The sequence below is a fragment of the Chaetodon auriga genome, chromosome 14 (genome assembly GCF_051107435.1).
Source record: "Chaetodon auriga isolate fChaAug3 chromosome 14, fChaAug3.hap1, whole genome shotgun sequence".
NCBI lineage: Eukaryota > Metazoa > Chordata > Actinopteri > Chaetodontiformes > Chaetodontidae > Chaetodon > Chaetodon auriga.
This window is the reverse complement of record NC_135087.1, coordinates 10,014,328-10,034,036: the sequence shown is the minus strand read 5'-3', so window position 1 is coordinate 10,034,036 and position 19,709 is coordinate 10,014,328. Positions and strand designations below refer to the sequence as shown.

At 40.9% G+C, this 19,709-nt stretch overlaps 4 protein-coding genes across 5 annotated transcripts; 2 read left to right on the top strand and 2 right to left on the bottom strand.

Annotated features, from left to right (window-relative positions):
• Nucleotides 1-84: 84 nt before the first annotated feature.
• On the bottom strand, nt 85-5,698 carry pole2 (polymerase (DNA directed), epsilon 2). The gene is made up of 19 exons (XM_076748884.1): nt 5,573-5,698; nt 4,935-5,035; nt 4,726-4,801; nt 4,416-4,493; nt 4,180-4,273; nt 3,987-4,061; nt 3,783-3,866; nt 3,634-3,690; nt 3,484-3,532; nt 3,285-3,357; nt 2,891-3,063; nt 2,717-2,806; nt 2,545-2,599; nt 2,386-2,445; nt 1,636-1,713; nt 1,355-1,463; nt 626-802; nt 377-444; nt 85-261 (listed from the first exon to the last, which is right to left on the bottom strand). Exons 1-19 carry the CDS (start codon nt 5,641-5,643, stop codon nt 243-245), a joined length of 1,587 nt encoding a protein of 528 aa, XP_076604999.1. The 5' UTR covers nt 5,644-5,698; the 3' UTR covers nt 85-242.
• A 705-nt stretch (nt 5,699-6,403) lies between these two features.
• LOC143332278 (kelch domain-containing protein 1-like) lies at nt 6,404-10,696 on the top strand. Its single transcript, XM_076749630.1, has 14 exons — nt 6,404-6,426; nt 6,527-6,640; nt 7,234-7,304; nt 7,423-7,540; nt 7,921-8,033; nt 8,254-8,341; nt 8,549-8,632; nt 8,742-8,822; nt 8,950-9,008; nt 9,112-9,221; nt 9,299-9,371; nt 9,468-9,552; nt 9,789-9,841; nt 9,920-10,696. The coding sequence occupies exons 2-14, from the start codon at nt 6,533-6,535 to the stop codon at nt 10,056-10,058; spliced, it is 1,182 nt and encodes a 393-aa protein (XP_076605745.1). The 5' UTR covers nt 6,404-6,426; nt 6,527-6,532; the 3' UTR covers nt 10,059-10,696.
• Nucleotides 10,697-11,741: 1,045 nt separating this feature from the next.
• On the top strand, nt 11,742-16,375 carry LOC143332277 (kelch domain-containing protein 1-like). 2 transcript variants are annotated; one of them, XM_076749627.1, is made up of 14 exons: nt 11,742-11,862; nt 12,215-12,331; nt 12,869-12,939; nt 13,189-13,306; nt 13,491-13,603; nt 13,877-13,964; nt 14,206-14,289; nt 14,450-14,530; nt 14,650-14,708; nt 14,907-15,016; nt 15,117-15,189; nt 15,294-15,378; nt 15,605-15,657; nt 15,980-16,375. In XM_076749627.1, exons 2-14 carry the CDS (start codon nt 12,224-12,226, stop codon nt 16,119-16,121), a joined length of 1,185 nt encoding a protein of 394 aa, XP_076605742.1. In that variant the 5' UTR covers nt 11,742-11,862; nt 12,215-12,223; the 3' UTR covers nt 16,122-16,375. The 2 variants fall into 2 exon arrangements, with proteins under 2 accessions (XP_076605742.1, XP_076605743.1); XM_076749628.1 differs by having other exon boundaries at nt 11,769-11,862; nt 12,218-12,331.
• Nucleotides 16,376-16,492: 117 nt separating this feature from the next.
• LOC143331833 (uncharacterized) lies at nt 16,493-18,921 on the bottom strand. The gene is made up of 3 exons (XM_076749016.1): nt 18,141-18,921; nt 17,925-17,980; nt 16,493-17,513 (listed from the first exon to the last, which is right to left on the bottom strand). Exons 1-3 carry the CDS (start codon nt 18,612-18,614, stop codon nt 17,411-17,413), a joined length of 633 nt encoding a protein of 210 aa, XP_076605131.1. The 5' UTR covers nt 18,615-18,921; the 3' UTR covers nt 16,493-17,410.
• Nucleotides 18,922-19,709: the final 788 nt, after the last annotated feature.

The following is a 19,709-nucleotide window of genomic DNA, read 5'->3' as shown; positions in this document are numbered from 1 at the left end:
CTATGATGAGTGTAATTTCATTCAATGACTCCACAGTCTACCTTGCTGGTCTTCAAGACAGACTTCTCAAACTAGGGCTGACTAAGATGTTCAGTGCAAAGAATAAAACCTTTATTTTTCATGACATAACATATACAGAGATACATACAAAATAAAACGCTACAGTTATTTGATTGCTAATCTATTTCAAGCATACACTATCATACATAGGCAATGCACAAAACTGAAATGGATCCACTTCTTTAGAGCCCTTGAAGTTTGCTGTGAACACATAAGAGCACAACTGATAAGTATGACCATCAGTGATAGTTGAAACTACAGTTATCTGCAGGGAATGATGTGGAAAGAAAAGAAAAAACTCAAGAGCACATCCTACCTGTCCTCTACAGTTCTGCTGGATGGGTAGTACACCTTAAATGTGAAGCCACTTCTTGGGAATGAGCCCTGTAGAGATAAATTATTGAGAAATTACATAAGTGACAAATAGCAGGAGTCCACATTGGGACAAGACCATGATATAGCTTTCAAAGACCAGCTGGGAAAAAAAACAAACAAACATTGTTTTATAAATTTCTGTCAAAGGAGAATTTTTAGGGCCATCACTTTGGTTTCGTCTGTTTCTTACCGGGTTGACGCAGAGGCAGCCTGTGTTTGTGATGCTGAAGGGGTCGTACTTGTCTGCAAAGATGATGACATCAGGGACCGGGTAGACACGCAGGGAGTAGTCATACGCCCAGAATACAGGACTGACATACAGAGGCAGTGGAGTCAAGTGACCCTGGGAGAGGATGGTCCGGACAAACTGGGGAGAACAGCAGGAAAATGACAAGATTGTTTATTTACCAAAATAAAAGTATGTCTCACATTGCGAATTGACAGAAATGAGACCAGGATGGGTAGAGCTTTCAGCTGAGGACTTACCAACATCTTTGCAGCAACAACTCATTGCTTAAGAAGCACTTACAGTAGAAAGATTACTAATACTTAATACTACACAATATGTACTATGTACCAGGGTTATTATAAACTAAAACTGACTTGTTGAAAGCTGAAACTTAATAAAAGGATACCCTTTAAAAAAATAAAACTAAACTGAAACAATGCTGCCTGGTTACAAATCTAATAAACAACCAACATCTATTCATTTCAGTTTTGGTTTTTAAGCAATAAGGTATAAAGGTTCACAACACAGGGTCGCGCAATGAAATGAAGGTTGTTGCCCCTTCATGCTTAAATCCAGCTCAACCTTCTGACACACAAAGGCAAATAAAACCTAATAACAACTGCATGTCTGTTTGCTGACAGGAATTTCACCAAAAGCACTCAAGGTTTGCTCAGAGAAGCTGAAACTCACATGGTTTGGAATGTCAAGATTGTTATTGGGCAACCGGACACAGTTCCTGCACATCTTGTTGACCAGGTCCTCCCTGACAATGACGATCTCCTGGCTGCAGTACTGGATCCTGACAGGGGAAACATAGCAGGTCCCTTTTACTTTCTAACGACAGAAATACTGCCAAAATGTCATGAGTGGGGTCACAACTGTCCCAGTTTTATATATCAACCTTGTGTATAACCCCGATCAAACTACATAGCAAATATTTTGACATTAAATAAAAGCCTCATGTGTTTTACCTGCATGGGTTGGTAGTGAACACAGAAAATGGCACCCTCTGTCTGAACTCCTCTGTGATGTGATCTGCCAAGGGAGGCCTGAGGGAAACACATTGATCCACATTTGTCTGAGCCACCGATCAAAACATAAACATAAGGCCCCATGTTCAGAGTGCCGGCATCTTTTTTCCTCTTGTTTCCAAAGAAGAGAGCGCGAACACGGCAGCGTGCAACCGCCTCCAGGAAATGTGCTGCACCCAGCATATTTTTTCAGTGTGCAGCTGCTCCGAGCGCTTCTAGTTAAAAATATCTGAATTTTTCAGAAAGGCGCTGGTGTCGTCACCTTTTCAGGCAACCAATCATATATTAGAATGGGTGGAACTTGTCACCCATCACCTTGGTAACCAAGAAAATAGAGGAGAAGCTTGTTCTGGCCTTGTCTGTCTAACCTGAGGTTTATGAGAAGTCAGCTCATTTGTGGGAGCAGATTGGCCGGGTATGAAATGTTGCTGGTGAATGTTGTGCTTTTATCACCCTATGTGTTGTAAACTAGCTTAAAATTACATGAAATTTTAATTACTATATTTGCTGTGTTTTCAACCCTCTTAACGTAGGTTTAAGTTTGGCAGCTGGCTGATTTCAATCAAAAGCCACGTCAATCCATCCCTGCACTCCTGAGTGCCCTGTCAGTGCTTTTCTGCCAGAAAAAAAAAACACTATATGGACATGGGGTGTAATAATGTTAAAACGCAGATGTCTCTGAATGTTTACCTTGGCAGGATGGTGCCTGGACCAGGGTCTTCAGGGCCAGGAACAAACACAAAGCGACTACTGCAAGTGTAGGATGAGCATGTTTAAATTAATCAGTGACACGTACACAGTGAAGAACAGAGCACAGCAGACTGGAGTAAGAACTCTTCTGGATCCTACCTGCTGTGAATGCTGGGATATGCACATATAGCATCAGCGAGGGCCTTCAGTGACTCTAAAAAGAGAAAAATGAATGAGATTCTGAAATGCTGTCTGTTTATCTCTATGTTACACACTGAGGTCTTAAAATCTACAGGGTGTTAGGAGTGATGAGAACCCAAAAGTCTCTCACCTTTGAGTGATTTGATCTGTGTTTTTCCATACGGGGCAGAAGAGAAGTTACCACACAAAATGAAACAGGTGGGAGGCATCGAAGCGTAACCTGTAGGACAAACATAAAGTCAAGCTAAATGTGACTGGTGTCCCATAAAGACATGTACAGTCTAAGCCTCATGAAAAAACAGACCTGAGAACATGATGTTGAGCTTTTCCATCACTTCAACGCTGTCCAGCCAAACATCAGACACAATTACAAACATGGCGTCCTCATTCTCCTCCTCCAGCTGCTTCAGCTTGGCTGAGGCCTTCACTGAAGTGGTGGATGGACCACCAAAGAAGTTCATGTTGCCGTAGTACGCCCTAACAATACAGCAAGGATCACAAAATGAAGAAGCAGGTAGAGTAACCACGGAGCTCATTGGATAAAACGGTTGAAAAATTCAGGAAAAATGAAAATGACACTCATGACTCTGAGCTCATCATATAAAGGGACAGTTCCTGCTCCTTCACCTTTGCTTTCAACATGAAATGCCGCAGACTTACACCAAAATCTGATGTCAGGTTGCACATATCAAACTGACCTTGTGCTTGATGACGGCTCAATTGGTGGAAATCCGAAGCCACTGACGTGGAAAACTGAGTCCTCGTACCAACCTACAGGACAAAGGGCAAAACTTCACTTCTAATGTAAGTAACGACACTTTACTGATTTAATCTTATTGCATATTTGTCTTATTTGTGTTTTCTTTACTGCAGTTGTAGCAGAAGCTGTTATCTCACCCTCTGCCAGCACAAAGCAGGATTCTGTGTACAGGCCGTTATGAAACTGGTGAGAACCCACTTAAGGAATACATCCATTTTTAAAGCAACAAAATATTGTTGAAAATAAAATTTTTGTTGACAAACTCCAACAAACATCTGAAAGGATATTGCTTTGGACATGTCCAGCTGTACCGTTCCACTCGGGTCCTCCAGGTAAAATTTCCCCTTAAAGAAATTAAGAAATGTTTCAGAACCAAGATGGAAAAATAAATTGTACTGAAAAACAGACTTTTAAGAACTTTAGTTCACTAACTCACCTCTTTGAGCTGTGTCACCATCCCTAATACAATCACCTCTCCCAGTTTAGCGGTGCTACCAAGCAGTGCCTCAATTGTCTTGAGCTAGAAAAGACAAAATCACAAAATCAGTAAATCAAATGCAAAACATGAAGACTTGTTTTATTCTTAATCTGCAACTATGAAAGCAGCTAAACACTGTCATTACAGTGGTTTATATGTTACCTGAAATTTGTTTTGACCCTCTTCAACAGCAGCTCCTATTGCAGGCGGGGTGAAGAGCTCATGCCGATGTATACGCTACAAAAAACATGTCTGTATAAGTACAACATGAAAGCTGCACATACTGGAAATAGCAGCACAGAGAGCGGGCCAGCTGCCCTGTCCGGACATTTGATAATGAACAGAGCTCACTGACCTGTTGTAAGATGGTGTAACGCTCCCTGAAGAGTTCAGCTTTGTCTCTGGCCAAACCACACAGACTGGGGGCCGGATGGCTTGTCATGCTAATGCTGAATGGAAACACCAGAATAAAAACTTTTAAAACTTTCAGCAAGAGTATGAAGTAGTTTTACCATCAGCAGCAAAAACATCCCTTTGATATGTTTGAGTTATTTTTGACGCAAAGCACAAAGACACCGCCGCTTTACTCACGGTACAAACTTCTTCCTCTCCACACTGTAAATGTATCTGGGCACATCAAAGGCTCCAATGATGTTGAAAACATGATCTCTGGAACAGTTCAACAACTCTTATAAGAGTATGCATTGGCAGAAAATGAATCTACTTAAGATCTAAAACATTAGAATATATATTATTTTATATTTTACATATACATTTACCTAACATTTGCTGAGTATATCATTGGAAATGTGAAGTGCTGGTAGCTCCCATAACTTGTGAGGAGCATCCGTCACTGATATTTTATAGACTAAATAAGTGATGGGTTGATCAAAACACTTACATGGTTTCATCACAGGACTGAGTGCAGTCCTGCACAGCACTTTCCACCACAGACAGCTCTATCATATTAGAGGACACTGTTTGAAACACAAAACAAAACACACACTGTGGTCATGCTCTGCAAACAGAAACACATTCAGTGTTGCACTCGGCAGATTGTGCACTAATCACACTGTGATCTGAAGCCACCGGCAGAGCTGCTGCACTTACACGGCTGCTTCTCCACTGCATCCAGGACCCTTTCAACCACATCATCCAGTTCAGACGGACTGACAGAGTCCAGCACTTCCACAAGGTACCTGCTGGCTTCACTGGAGCACAAAACAACAAGAAAACATCCATCTTTCTTTTGACTGCCGGTGAAAAATAGAAACTTTCCTCAAGAAAAAAAACTCTAAAATTTCTTAACATTTTCATTTTTGAACTTTAAAAACAATATAAGTTAGATAAGCTGAATGTTATAAAATGTTTGCTTGTCAGATATCATACAAGCTGGAGCACTGAACGAGCTGAAGTGTCAGTGTAACTGACTGAAGGAAGCACTGAAGGAAGGTGTCAGCTGAAGTGAATGCAATGAAAGCTCAGGTGAAGCCCTGCAACCAGGTGATGTTTAAGCTGAAGTCAAAGTGCTAAAACTAGTTTGAGTGAGTTAAAGTAAAATTACCTTCACAAAACCAAAGCCTGAATCATATTGTTAGTGCTAATTTCCTGTTACCGCAAGTATAAAATGAAGCTCCCTGTCTTTGTGGCGACAGTTATTGTGTTAACGGTTAGCTCCTCTTGCTAGTGACGTTAAAACATTAACAAAACACATTCTGTCATCGCTTGAACATTATTAAAATACATACGGTCGAAGCATAAGTCCCCGCATCCTGAAAGCAGCGGACACTTTCGTCTTTATTTTGCGAGAAACATCCATGTCCGCCACCGTCCGACTCAAGCGTTGGCGCTAAATATCAACTTCCGCATGTATTTCATCACTTCCGCTGTAGAATCACGCGCTCCCCTGTCGAATAACAAAAAAGTGCAGGAACCCAAACATTTTTTTTAGATGTGAAAAAAAAATAGGTGTGTGGACTGTTTTGATTTAATTCCTTAGCACTATATTTTATCAGTTTGTAATAAATTATATATGTTTCTGTATTTTGAGTTTGTAATTGCTGTCAGTAAAGTTAAAAAAAGGAAAAAAAAAAACCTCCCACTCTTAATGTTTTGCAAAGAAGAGCGTTAATTAACATTCGAACCATCATTATAATTGCAATTTCTTTTTTACTTGACGTGTATATGAATCACAACATTGAATCATTTAGGGGAATTTTATTTTGATAATACCGGAAGTTGTTTTTCGTGTTTACCTTGACACAGGTAGGACGGCAGAAAAGGTACTCTGTGGCTGTCTTTATGTAACGCGTACATGATTTTATGTATTTAACAACATGAAAAAGTAACTTCGAAGTAACTGTATTGCAGCCTGTGAGTATATTTTACAGTTTTTGTTTTAAAAAAATATTTAAGCCTGCAACTTTTTTTTAATTTGTTTTTATTTAAATGATTGAGTGTTCAATTTGGTGTTGTCTTTTTTTTAACATGTCAATCGGTTTCCCTCTGGATAAAATACTGTTTGGTGGTTACAATTTCTATGTACAACTTTTTGTCAAACGTGGAGTATTTTCGACTTGGCTCCACCTGGCCCTCTAATCAGGTAACCGGTTTAACAACGAAGAGGAGCGTGTCCAAAATATGTTGAGGTGGATAATGTCATTTGAAGCAAAAAAGACACACCCTTCCATTGCATGTTGCAGCCAGTCATGGAGTCCACACATCAGAGGCTCTGTTCGGACCCGGTGCCCCATGAGAGGAGCGGACACACGGCTGTGGTGGAGGAAAACCTGCTGTATGTGTGGGGAGGCTGCAGGGTAAGAGCTCCGAAGGAGTCAGACCTTTTTCTACAGTTCACTTAAGAGGAGTTTGTGCGACTGATTGAAGAACAAGCAAAAAGCACCCGTGTTTTTTAGTTAAAGGTGAGTTTCTAGTCACCTATCTCTATGTAAGGGTGTTTCTTATTATTAATTATATTATTAAACAACAGAATAAAGGCATTTTCATCATTTCAAACGAAGTTATTTTTAATTCAATTGAAGTAAGCTTATTCACTTTGCAAATGATGTTTTATGACACGTTATTCTTTGCTGCAATTTCTAAATCACTTCATGTCCATCTTGAGTGATGTTCACTATTATTATTGTTATTATAATTATTGTACTAATACTATTATAACAGTAGTAGTGTAGTAGTAGATAACCAATATGCATAAGAGCAATGTATTTCCTAGTCCAAAACTTATCTGGATTGAATGTCAGCAACAGGTTTTGGGGTTAAAATAAACTGTCAACTAAGCGTGTATGTGAAACGTGTTTTTTGCACCATGCTCAGTCAGTGATCAGTCTCAAGATGCACTGCAGCTGCACATGTTCATTTCTTAGTAACAAACATGTTGTATTCTCTACAGTCAGTTGCTGGTGCAGACATCTTTCTCCCCAGTCATGAAATCTGGGCGTATGACTTAGAGCAAGGCGTATGGTAAGAATTTGAATATGTTTCAATAAAAGCTCTTGCACTGTTCTGTCTTGTTGCTGCTGCAAGCTGTGTCATTAGTGGACTTGAGTCATTTAACCACATTACATGTTTTTTTCATAAGGAACCTGTTCAGCATGACAGGGGAAGTCCCGCCCAACATGTCTGGGTCCTGCGGCTGCTCTCTGAATGGACACATGTACCTTTTTGGAGGTTGCGATCACATCGGACAGACTGATGAGGTGAAGCTTAAAGCTGACACACGTCACATGGCTTGACTGATTTCATGGTGAAGGCACGTGGGTCCATCCCTGAATGTGATATACTTTGCAAATTTCTCTGTTTGTTTTAAAACAATTGTACTGACCTGAAAGGATGGCGCCATGAACGTTCATCAAAATTTTGATCAGTTGCCAAAAATGAAACCCTTCTGAACATTCATGTCCTTCGAAATGCTCTGAAATGTGTAAGAAAATGATTAATTATCAGCCCCATGCAAAAAAACATTAAAAACATTATTAAAAAAATCTGGACAAATAGGCACAATGGATGGCAGCAAAGGTCGCAGGTTAGACTGAGAAACGCTGACATGAAGAAGTAATCAGTGTCTGACTTCAAACAGATCTATTGCGTCAGCCTGACAGACGGTAAATACACGTGGAGGAAGATCACGCATGCCACCGGCTCTGCTCCCTCACCCCGAGAAAGACTGTCCTGCTGGGTTCACAAAGGAAGGTGAGTTATGGCCATGAGGATGCACATGTGTTTAAACTATTCTGCATCCATTATCTGTTTGTTTGTTTTTAGGAAATTATAAGACGTATTTGCCAGGCCTGGAGCCTGTTCCTGTTTGCATTTCATCATCAATTGATTTTAATCACTTTGTTATTAACTATAACCCGTAATTCGCTCTTGCACGGTGGTAAATGTGGAAACCTTTTTTAATGTCCTCCAGGATCATCTACTTTGGAGGATATGGTGAAAAACCACCGGAGGAGTTCAGCAGCAGTAACGAAAACTTCATTATAGATGATGTATCATGGGTAATATTATTTACAGACTACTAATCTGTCGGCCTACACCAGGGGAAAAAAGGACATCGGCAACACATAGTTAGCATTTATGATGTGTGGGGTAATACATGTTCTTTTTTTCCCCTTTTACATTGTAGTATAAGTTTCACTTTTCTATTAGATCTTATTGTTGTTAATGCTGTTGATGCACCTGTAAAGCTGTCTTTGTTTTTTCAGTTAGAGGTTGCTATTTGGGGATGGAACAACGAGGTTCATGTATTTGACCCCGTGCGCACCACGTGGAAAGAACCACAAGTCCACGTGAGTCTTTTATACACTGAATACATTAAGTAGATTCAGGTTCGATATTTAGTTAAAGAGCACTTCTAATATTTCCAAAGATTTTTACAGTGACGGTGTCTGTGTGCAGGGCCGTGCTCCGGGCCCCCGTGCCGCCCACGCCAGCGCCACACTTGGTTGTAGGGGGTACATTTGTGGCGGCATAGTTGTGGTGAGGACTCTACATGCTTTTCAGCTCTTCTCTCTTGTCTGCATACAGTTGTTAGTGGAGTCAAAAAGCACAGAGACAAGAATCAAAGTCTGCCATTTGTAACTCGTCGTCCTCCTTTTAAATGCAGGAGACCAGAATGAATGACATGCACTGCCTGGACCTTGAATCATGGACGTGGTCAGAAATGTATGTATGTGATTGTGACCTATGACAATCTACAGATATGCTCTGTTAACATTCGCAGTAATGTTCAAAGCATCTGCTGCTTTTGGCTTATTTGCACGTGAAGAATCCCATCGTCCAGCTCTCCAGAGCGCAGATCGTGGCATTCACTCACAGCGGTATCAGACAGCTCCCTGTTCCTGTTTGGAGGTCTCGGTGTAGACTGCAAACCAATGAGTAAGAACACGTACCCACCGATATATCTGTATGCCTCTTGAAATGTTTTCCCAATAAAACATATTTTCCTCCATCAGGCGATGGGTGGTTGTTTGATGCTGAAAAGAAGAAATGGAGAGAGGTTGAGCATCCCTTTAAGAATAAGCCAAGGTATCAGAACATGAACATTTGGAGATTGTGCACATGTTTTTACACGATTTTGGAAAGCGATAAATTATTTACATCGCGCCTTGTCTCCTGTTCAAGGTTGTGGCACACAGCATGTGTAGGCAAAGACTCAGATGTGGTTGTGTTTGGTGGAAGTTGTGACTACGTCCCTGATGTCCCCACAGTAGGTATCACAGAGAGACATGTGCACTAAAGGGAATAATGAGGTTAGGATTAAGAACTTAACAAATTAAATTAAAAAACATGTTCTTGAAGATAATTGAGAAATGCTGTCTCCAGTATAAACAGTATGAAGCAAAGAGGACCATGTAATGAGTGTCACCGGAAAAAACAGAAGCACTTTATGGTCTTGTAAAAATGACAACGCTCTTAAACATTTTCCTGCTTGTTTCCCTTCAGGGTCACTGCAACGATGTTCTCATTTCCCAAATGCAGCCTTATCCTCTGTTCAGGTCAAACTTTTTTACACATCTTACAATATCTTTACCCAAAATAGACAGAAAAAAATAACAGACTTTTTCCTCTGACAGGATTTGTGAGGATTACATTGCAAAGAATGTGAGGACCTCTGAAGAGCTCAGGAATCAGCTTCCTCTCCTGCCTTCAAAACTACTGGCAACAGTACAGAGGAGGATGTCTTTCTATAGGCCTTCAACAAAACAGTGTTAGTTAAAAAAATCCTCTTAAATGCCAAGTTCTGGTCATCAGAACATCATTATTTACATACTGACATTTTTTTGTTTTAAATATACCGTACAGAATGTGTTTATGTACATATTTTATTTTGTGTTTTAATTAGAATAAACTGTCAGTCCACATTAATCAGTGCTTCCATGGCAAAAACAAACACAGACGTTTACTGTGAGAGACTTAATCAAAAATAAGACAAAGTTGCATTTTTACAGTATTTTCAACGTAAAACGGTTTTTACTTCTCTACATCTCTGGTTGAAATGTGTCTCAAACAATGACACAAAGTGCAGTTTGTCAATACATACATGCATGTTCAAGTACTGTATGTGTGCACGCACAAAATGACTGTCTCTAAGTGGCAGGGGGCCAGATTGAAGGTTTCTGTTTCCACACATTCCCTCTGCATGAAGGCTGGAGCCGCACAGACACTGTAATCTGGAAGAGAGCCTTTAAAAATGTATCCCAGCTCGGAGCTACTTTTCCAGGGTTGACATTTATTAAAAACTACAGTCCGAGACAGTAAACAACTGGTGGGCAATTCTAATTTTGAAGGTAACACACACACAGTTATGCTGTGTTAGAGGGAAATGTCTGCCCAAATGCTCATTCCATTCCTAAAAACAGAGAGCCAGTAATATGTAACAAACAAGCTGGTGCGTGCTCTGTGGGAAACAGGCCTGAGGGTATGCTAACAGTGCCTGACCATGGTAGGTAAGATCAGTGATCCTCTGACAGTTCAACAGCATTGTCTGTGTGAGGAGAAGCTCCTGGCATCTGTTCATGTTGGTGTTGTAACGCTGCCATTAAGTTGCTTCATGATGTTCAGTTTTGTGACTAAATGGACAATAAATACAATGAACGTGACTTTGATATTCTTCTTTGAGATTTTCACATTTTCTTCTGGAAATTTGCTGCATCCAGTGAAGACAGCTGAAAAGACACTCCTCATGGGTAGTGCAGGAGTTGAGCACAAAAGGGACCACAGTGAAAGGCATACAAACCTCAGAGCGACTCAACACTAGAATGAATATCACTGTGTCCACATAACACCAGTCTGAACTCAGGACCACAGGCAGAAAGTTCTATGACAGGGAGAAACACCCTTTTTTGTTCGTATTATTTTTACTGAACAAAAATGGTTTCAGGTTACTTGAGAAGCTCTATTCCATCTAAGAATACTTATTTTGCCTAATACTAATTACCTAATAATAAATCATATTATGAATGATGACATGATATTTAATGTTGAAACTATGAAACAATAGATTTTGGTGCAGGTCATTTTCATTTAATTCCAGCAGTTTTTATTTCAAATTGTCCTTTTCTCCAAGATATCATATTTTTGTGTGTTTTGTTTCTTGATGCCATTTTTTAACATTAACATTTCTGCATCTATCAATCAAGACAGTATAAAATAAAAATAACCTGCAACACACAGTCTGATCGTGACTATCAACAGGATTGAATATGTAATACATAATTTCACAAAACAATGAAATATATGGGATTATTAAAATGTTATGATTGTATTATATATCTAATTTCTTTATCTGCTCATTTCATAATGTGTTACTGATTCATTTGATTACAAACAAACACTTTGGTCTCCATAAAATGGTCAAGAGGAATTTTATTTTGAAAGAGCACAGGACGGGAAGTCGTGTTTTATTTTGGTGATGTTTGACAGTCTATGGAGCTGGTACGAGGCGTTATGTCAGCTGTGTGTTGTTGTTCATAACATGAGAAAACGGCAGACGACATCTGAAAGTGCACTGTAACGTGTGAGTATGTTGTTTTTGTTGAAGTATTTGTTTGAAGTCTTTCCGTATTGCGGACATTTGGTTTGTCATTTGTTTTACCTGTCTCTACTTAACGTAAGCCCTCCGTTACGTAGCCTTGGAATTTCGCACCAATGCCACATAATTCACATTATTATTATTATTGTTGTTATTTTTAATCTTAAATCGATAAGAACAGCTCGAGCATTGAAAGCCTTTGTGTCAGCTCTGCTCCCATGCACGTGTCACTGCCCCTGCTATAAAAGTCTTCGCCGCAGCTGAGAGTGGACCGAAGGCGACATTTTTAGACAGATTTGGTCATTTTAAGCTCAAAGGCTTCCTCTCCTATTAATAGCAGCCAGTCATGGATCCAGCGTTTGAGAGGCATTGCTCGGAGCTGGTGGCCCGGGAGAGGAGCGGACACACGGCTGTGGTGGAGGAGAGCCGGCTGTATGTGTGGGGGGGCTACATGGTGAGAAAGACACACACACACACACACACACACACACACACACACACACACACACACACACACATTGTTGACATTGTTCAGCGCATTTCCAGTTTGCGTCAGGCCAGTTTGTGCGTCAAACGGTGCGCAGGACAGAGAAAGATCCTGAAGTAAAAGTACTCATTCAACACTGTAACAATCCTGCATTGAAAAGCTTATTTAAGTAAAAGTATGTGTAATCAGGAAAATGTACTGAAAGTTTTTAAAATACTCAATGACTATTATATTATTATATCATTAGATTATTATTATGCATGCATTAATGTAAAAGTAGGAGTTTACTGTTGCTCTGCTCTTATTTTTATATCATATTGACTGTAATTGTTGTTGCTTTTTGTTTCTTTATTGATCTATAATTAGTTCTGTCCTTGTGCTGCTGAGACACCCAAATTTCCTGTCTTATCTTATCTTAACTGACATGTTTTTGAACTGGACTCTAGGCTTAATGTTACTACACGTATTTATTTCCTAGTAATAGACATGTTGTATTCTCTACAGTCAGTTGCTGATAATGAAGTTTTCCTACCCAATGATGAAATCTGGGTATATGACTTAGAACGAGGTGTATGGTAAGAATATTAAATCAATTCCATCTGTGCTTGTTTGTGGTCAGTACAAAGAAAAGTAATGCATGTTTTCCAATGATTCGTGACACATTCTGTGTTACTCCTCTGCTTTCTGGTGATTTTCATACTTTTTGACACAGTCGAGTCATGAGCACTTTGTCTTTTCACGGCTGTAAAATGTGTCATGACAGAAGTGAATTTGTACAAACAAGTGAGTCGTTTATCCACATTTTTAAACTTCTTTTTTTGAAGGGAGGTGTTTCACATGACAGGGGAAATCCCGCCCTCTATGTCTGGGACCTGCGGCTGCTCCCTGAATGGACACATGTACATATTCGGAGGTTGTGATGACAATGGACAGACCAATCAGGTAAGGCTGATAGCTGACGCTGTAGGTCCCGTTAGCCAGTTAGCTCAGTTAGCTCAGTTAGCCACATTCCTCATGGAAAAACTGTTAGCAAATATGAATGCATGGACATAATGGATCAGTGTGGTCACAGCTTAGACTGAGTGAAGCTGACGTGAAGAAGTGATCAGTGTTTGACTTCAAACAGATCTATTGTGTCAACCTGACAGACGGTAAATACACGTGGAGGAAGATTATACATGAGATGGGCTCAGCTCCGTCACCTCGAGACAAACTGTCCTGTTGGGTTTACAATGGGAGGTGAGCACAATGAAAGTGTGAATTTTTAGTTATTCCAGCCCGTTGTTACTGCAGAACCCACCATGGGCAAGTTGTAGCTCTAACTTTGTGACACTGACTTTATGAGAGCAGTTAATGTGTGCTATGAATTTGGTTAAAATAAAAATAAATGTCTAATTATATAGTGTAAATAGAAATAAGAGCTAGTTAATTGGGATTTTGATCACTCCATTACAAACTGATTCCATAAAGAGCGCTTTCATGTTGTGATCATGTTTGCTTGATATCCTCCAGGCTCATCTACTTTGGAGGATATGGTCACAAACTGCTGACTGATGTCGACAGCAGGAACAGAAGCTTCATTGTAGATGAGGCATCGTGGGTAATGTGTTTTTTACTGACTGTAAATCTGTCACAGGTTTTGCTATCCCCACAGTGCAGCTTAGGCATTGAAGATATAAAAAGATATCAGTGAGACATATTTAGTAGTTTGAAGTTCAAGGTGTTTATTTTTTTAGGAGATTTTGTTCTAAAAATATGTAGAAAGTGCGACTGACCAAAGATAAATGCCTCCATATAAACAAAGCTTCTTTGCCTGTGTTTAACCATCTCATTGTTTCCAGGTGGAGGACGTCTTCTGGGGATGGAGCAACGAGGTTCATGTATTTGACCCCATGCAAGTCAGTTGGAGTGAAGCGCAAACCCATGTAAGTCAATCAGAGAGTCTTATTACTGAAGGCAATACACTGATTTAAGATTTATGTTTTAAGAGGCGAGGGAAGTTTAGCAGCTTTGGAAATCTGTTAAGACAATTTAAAAAAAAAAAAAATGCTCAGATGATTTTACAGTCACAGTTTTTGGGTGCAGGGCCGAGCTCCCGCCCCCCGGGCCGCCCACGCCAGCGCCACGATCGGACGTAGAGGATACATTTGTGGAGGCAGAGTGATGGTGAGAGCCCGAAATGCTTTTCAGCTCTTCATATATGTCCCAATTCATAAGTAGCCGACAAGAATTGATGAGTAGCAACAAGAAGCACAAATCACATTCACCTCTTCTTTTAAATGCAGGAAACGAGGACGAGTGACATCCACTGCCTGGACCTTGAATCGTGGACGTGGTCAGAAATGTATGTGTGTGATGATTCTCTGTTGTGCTTCAGAAAACATGCACATCTTAATAACTACTACACTTTTACAATTGTTTTAAGTCTAAACTACAAGTGCGCCCAAAGGACTTCTCTTTCAACATTATCGCTGATATTTAAAACGGCGTCATCCTTTACCAGGTTTGTCTTTGACAGTATTGTCCAAAATCTGTTTTCCAGAATCCCATCATGCACAGCTCCAGTGGGCAGATCGTGGCACACGCTCACAGCGGTATCAGACAGCTCCTTGTTCCTGTTTGGAGGTCTCAGTGTAGACTGCAAACCAATGAGTAAGAAAATACACCCACTACTTTTATTTCCCGTGTTCATTTTGTCATTTTCTGTCCTTTGGTTGTTTTCTTTTCAATAACGCGTGTTTCTCTCAATCAGGTGATGGGTGGTTGTTTGATGTTCACACAAAGACGTGGAGAGAAGTCGAGCATCCTTTTAAGAATAAGCCAAGGTAGCGAGTTGTGCGACCAGAGGATTAGATTTATTACTCTGTAAAAGAGCTACAGAGTGTAAATTGTGAGCAGATTTTAAATATCATCTTTTCCCCTTTCCAAGGCTGTGGCACACAGCGTGTCCAGGCAAAGACTCGGATGTGATTGTGTTTGGTGGAAGTTGTGACTACATCCTTCTTGTCGACACTGTAAGTATCACAGAGACACTTAAGAAGCCGACCTGATGTGAGCTAAATCCCTTGAAATTACTAAAAACATCCTAAACACACATTAAAGGTCCGGTTTGAAGGATTTCTAACAGTCACAGTTGATACTTTGATTTAACTTTGAGAGAAAGTACTGATGAGTGATATGTCATCTTGTGATTGTATAACTGAAAATGGACCTTTACAAACATTGCGTATTTCTTTTCAGGGTCATTGCAATGATGCGCTTGTTTTCCAGATGCAGCCATATCCTCTGTTCAGGTAAATTCTTGTTATATTTTTGGAAATCATCAATTTAAAATTTTATGGTAGAAATAGACCTTTGCACAACAGACTTGTTAAACACAGTTGAAATGAATAACATTAATTAAGAAAGGCTGCATGTGCGTGTGTCAGTGCTAGAGACTTGGAAATGTGAGTGTTGGCTTACTGACAAGAGTCACCGTTAATATTATAAGTTACACCTAGCAAGTGAAAATATCCGCTGTTAGAAAGGTCTATTTCTTTGTAGGTCATAGATTTACTTTACTTTTGTAATCTGTCTCCCGAAATAGAAACGAGAAATGACTTTTTCCTCTGACAGGATTTGCGAGGATTACATTGCGAAGAATGTGAAGAACTATGAAGTGCTCAGAAATCAGCTTCCACTCCTGCCTCCCAAACTACTGACAGCGGTGCAGAGGAGGATGTCTTTCTACAGGCCTTCAAAGAAACAAAACTTTTAGTTAAAGGAATGTCTTGATTGCCAACAATCAAAGCATTGTCACACAAAAAGTACTGTACTCCCCTCAGTCACACTGTGGGGTAGCGTTTTTTTTTTTTTTTTTTTTATATATATTGTGCTCCATATTTTAAGGTGTTATATTTTATTGTTTATGAGTGATGTATGTACATTTTATTTTGTACAGTCTGCCTGCTGAAATACTCTAAAAAAACCTCCTCCTGTGATGGCTGTGATGATTAAATGGCACATCAAACACCTTTTCCTCATGTGGATTATTGGACTAGACAGGTATTTTAAGTATTAGTCAACTTAACAATGCTGCAAAGGAAACACACACACACACACACACACACACTGATTTTCTCCCAGAAACTTCACACATGATGAGAAATACAGCAATTTTTATTTGTAATATAAAACAAAATTAGAAAACTCCACTTCTACATTTGTGTTGACACATTCAGTGTTCGCGTCTGTGCACACAACTACTGTGTTCCACCACTAAGTGGCAGCATGTTCAATGCTTGAATGTGGCTGAACCTTCAGTCAAACTGAGCCTGACTGAAAGTCTCTTTTGCTGCACATTCCTTCTTCATATGGGTGGAGAAGTGCAGGAACTGTGGTCAGGAAGGAAACCTTAAATAAACAACCCCAGCTCATACCTTTGCAGGGTTGCCACTTAAGGAAAAAACTTTGCACTGTGCTGCCACACAAAACTGCTGGTGGTCAATCATTGTGTATAGCATGCAAGAATGTGCATTAACGGCTAGATTTAACAGAACTGCTCAGTTTCAGCAACCACAGAAAATCTTTGTTGTCTCCTTTACCTATTAACAGACCAGTTAAAGTAAAGTAAGTAATAGGTACAGTAATTAGGTATGTGCTCTGTAGATGAGTGGCAGCATTGGGGGGTGAGAGTGACACCTTACCTATGCAGATAACAGAGTGAAGAGGCTTCTGTCAGTGCACAGACCTGGGCTGTGAGCACAACCTCCTGGCGCCTGTTCAAGTCGGTGTTATAACTCTGCAATTACACTGCTTCCCCTTGTTAAATAAGACTTGGGTAAATGCAAAGGCCGGGCGTGCAGCAGCTTCAGTGCAACACAAGCAATGTTACATTTATACAGAAAACCCTGCTTAAATACAGTGAATGCAGCTTTCCTTAGTAGCAGGAAATTGTCACAAGAAACCCTGGTTCCCTATCTCTTTTTAGCATTTAAAAATTCCCTCTGCAAACTGCCCTGTCCCACAAAGACAGCTGAAGAGGACAGCAGCCTCCTCAGCTGGGGGTCAACTAAACTCTCTCTCAATAGTGTCCATCAGCTCTTCTTCTGATCCATCGTACAGGATGACTGGCATGGTGAGAGAGGAGCTATGGCAGCTGCCAAACGTCCTGGGGAGAATGGAGAAACATGTCAGCAACTTGGCCATAAAAAACAAATCAAATGAGTGCTTTCTCATTTTCACACCATTTGTAGATTTTTATAAAGGGTCCTCTTTGAAAAACTCATCCTGCAACATCAACTGATGAACTTTCAATGAATATGATGCACAAGGGGCCCATCATGCTGAAAGGGCCGCTGCCTTAAGGTATATCCTTGATTGCGCTTCCTGTTTTCACACTCTCCTCCGACAGAGCAACAACAGACACTTGTTTGTTTCTGTCCTGCTTGCAGACGTCGGACTCATCTGATCTGCCCCGAGAATAACGGGCTGGTATTTCGATCTCTTCAAAGTGAATTTGATCTGGCCCTCCTCGGCTTTTACTACTCCACTCAATAATTGATCGGAGTTGTCTACTTACGACTGTTTTTCTGGTGTGGGAACAGCTTCCAACAAGGGCCCTCTTGTCAGAAAGCCCTGAGAGGAGGATTGGAGGAAAGGAGAGAAGTTACACAGTGTGTTTTCCTCTCGGCTCTGAACAACTCTAAAACCATCCTTTAACTGGTTAAAAATGATCAGAGAAAGCATGACTTCTACAATAATAATTATCAAATAGTATAATAATAAAAGTCCTTACACTGTGCTGAGAGGGGGGCGCAGGTGTGTGTCTTTTAAAGTGTGTGAAAGCATCATTGCTCCTCTTGTTTACTCCTCTGGATCCACCGTTTGAGCCACGTGGCTCCTTTGCGCTTAAGTCCTCCTCGTCTTCCTGGCTGAAATGACACAGTCCGTATGTTTTGGACCTGATGACAGTCTTCTTCGGGGGAGTTTTCTTCACAGTATCTCCCTCTCGCTCCTCGTAATCTGCAAGAACCGTGTCCAGCTCTCCATCAATATCATCCTCCTCCCTGGAAAAGTCCGAGTCGTGGCCCTCGCTGTGACAGTCCGGTTGCGCACGGTTGCGCGCGTTGCGTAAAATCGCATGGATTTTGAGGGGCTTGAACGGACGGTTGTCTTGTTTAGGTGAGGTGTCGTCAGCTGTTTTGCTCACGTTCACCTCGCTGACACACGCAGGTGCGACTTTCTTCCCTCGGCTTGTACCGCTGCCCATGTCCGTCCGTGCGTCGGGCTGCTTTCAAAATCTAAACGCGAAATCCCATTTCCAGGTCCCTCTCCAGGCACAGAGCTTCCAGAGTTGAACATTAACCAACAAAGACTTGATCCTTGGCAGCGTTTAAGGTCGCTTTTCAATTAGGTTTATGGTTGTAAGACAGCTCTCTGGCTAAAAATCAGCTCCGAGGGTCAATTTTCTTTAAAATGTTCCGGGACTGCTCTGCAGACGCTCCGCTGAAATGATCCCGTACTCCATGTTCGCAGACCGGACCTGAGTCGCTGCCTGTAAACTTTCTGGTTAACTCCACATCAGGATGAGAAGTATCCGTTACATAACACCGGTTTGGCTCAGGACCCCAGGGAGAAAACCCCGCCTTCTTGGAGAGAAACGCTCACCCTTTGTGTTTCCATTATTTCTATTGGGCAAAAATAACTTCCACTTTTACTTAAGAGACTCTGCCTCTAGACTTACTCTCTTATTTGTGATACAATTTAAATGATTCCTTATAAAAAGCTGAAAAACAACAACTTCTGCTTTTAAATATTCAGCCAATCCCTGGATTGAGAAAGACATTACATAAGGACAGTATGTTTGATTCATCTGCATCACATCAGCAACAATGACCAGCCCTTTACCCGACTGTGTTCAGCTCATAGATTTTATTGAGGCAAGTGAGGTCAGGAGTGAGCGAGTTCCTGTCAGCCTGCCGGGTCTGGGAGGCCCCCAGCACAACCAGCCCCTCCAGTGACTGATTAAGACTCAACCACTGGGCCACAAGAGAGAGGGGGCATTCCTTTCCAACAGCTTGGGCTTCCCAGAGATTCCTCAATAAGCTTTTGTTTGGTCCACATGCACATACAAAAGACACAGCGGGAGCATCTCCCTGCCAGAGCTGTCCGACAAGAACCCAGAGTTCACTCCAGTAAAGAACTTGTTTGCTATCTCTCATTAAGTGCCTCTCTCTTTCCTTATTTGTGTGTGCACATTTGTGTGTGTGTGTGTGTGTGTGAGTGCTGGACAGCTGTGCAACCTGCTCTCTCTGGAGGATGACCAAGTCAAAGACACCTGCTGTTTAACCAACTGGCATTTTCC